Genomic DNA, 1,287 nt, shown 5'->3' with positions numbered 1-1,287 from the left:
TCCTGAGACGTTGGCAAGGGAGGACACATAGCAGGCTCTCTCTGTATGCTCACTGCCTCAACTGTCATCATCATCACGTCACGTCATGTGAAGTCAGTATCAGTAGCAGCAGACAGTCTCGGGGTGTAAGGCACGTTTTTGATGTGCAAACCTTCAATATTTCCAAATTGTTATTTAGAGGAAATGTGTTTTGTTGGCATCCACTCTTTTTTGTTTCATTTCTAAAATGCAAGTAGGCCTATAGAACAATGTTATATTTTCTAAGGGTAATGTTCAGATTATTGAGTTGCTGTTTCTGTGGTACCAAATGCAATTTAAAAAAAAAAAGTGTAACCCACGGGTAGGACACAGCATGTCATGTCATTGTATTTTCAGGACAGAAGTGTAATTGCCTCTCTGATCTCTCCTGTAAAAAATCTGCCCCCCTGACCAATTTCATCCCATGTAAACCTTCGCTAGTCTGTTTCTCCCTCTTGGTGTCAGATTCACAAAAATGCAGTTCTGGGATGCTACCTTGCTACTAAACAGGCACAGCAAGTATGACTGAAATCCGTGTCGGTCGGGTCCCAAAGTGTCCGATTTCATGTGAAATGACCCACCTGCGTCACAAAAACTCACTGTGCTCCTAAATTTGTATCTGTGCCCCTAATTTTTTTCACTTGGGGGCACAGGTGCTCCTAATGAAAAAGTTAAGTGTAGAGGCCTGGCCCTAGCTATATTTCTTCTTCTGTGGAGTCATGTGTCATGTGTTATACGACAGCTACAATATGTGTATGTCCAAGACAAGAGAGAGAGAGAGAGAGGGGGGGTGGGGGGGGGGGGGGCCAGGGAGGGATAGAGAGAGAGAGAGAAAGAGAGAGAGGGAGGATAGGGAGGGAGAGAGGGAGAGAGGATAGGGAAAGAGACAGAGAGAAGATAGAGAGAGAGAGAGAGAGAGAGAGAGAGAGAGGGAGAGAGACAGAGAGAGAGACACAGAGAGAGAGAGGATAGGCAGGGGGAGAGAGAGAGAGGATAGGGAGGGAGAGAGAGAGAGAGAGAGAGGATAGGGAGGGAGAGAGAGAGAGAGGATAGGGAGGGAGGGAGAGAGAGAGAGAGAGGGAAAGAGAGAGGGGAGAGGGAGAGAGAGAGAGAGGGGCAGAGAGAGGGAGGGAGGGAAAGAGAGAGAGAGAGGGAGGGAGGGAAAGAGAGAGAGGGAGAGAGAGAGAGAGAGGGAGGATAGGGGAGGGAGAGAGGGAGGGAGGGAGAGAGAGAGAGAGAGAGAGAGGGAGGATAGGGAGGGAGAGAGGG

At 48.4% G+C, this 1,287-nt stretch overlaps 1 protein-coding gene across 1 annotated transcript in view; it reads right to left on the bottom strand.

Annotated features, from left to right (window-relative positions):
* pde5ab (phosphodiesterase 5A, cGMP-specific, b) overlaps window positions 1-74 on the bottom strand; it is a 53,458-nt gene extending 53,384 nt beyond the window's left edge. Inside the window, exon 1 of the mRNA XM_063193911.1 lies at window positions 54-74. Coding sequence (XP_063049981.1) covers window positions 54-74 — 21 coding nt within the window. The remainder of the gene's footprint in view (window positions 1-53) is intronic.
* Window positions 75-1,287: the final 1,213 nt, after the last annotated feature.

The sequence above is a fragment of the Engraulis encrasicolus genome, unplaced genomic scaffold, assembly GCF_034702125.1.
Source record: "Engraulis encrasicolus isolate BLACKSEA-1 unplaced genomic scaffold, IST_EnEncr_1.0 scaffold_65_np1212, whole genome shotgun sequence".
NCBI lineage: Eukaryota > Metazoa > Chordata > Actinopteri > Clupeiformes > Engraulidae > Engraulis > Engraulis encrasicolus.
Note: the sequence above shows the minus strand (reverse complement) of the source record. Positions and strands in the feature narration are given on the sequence as shown.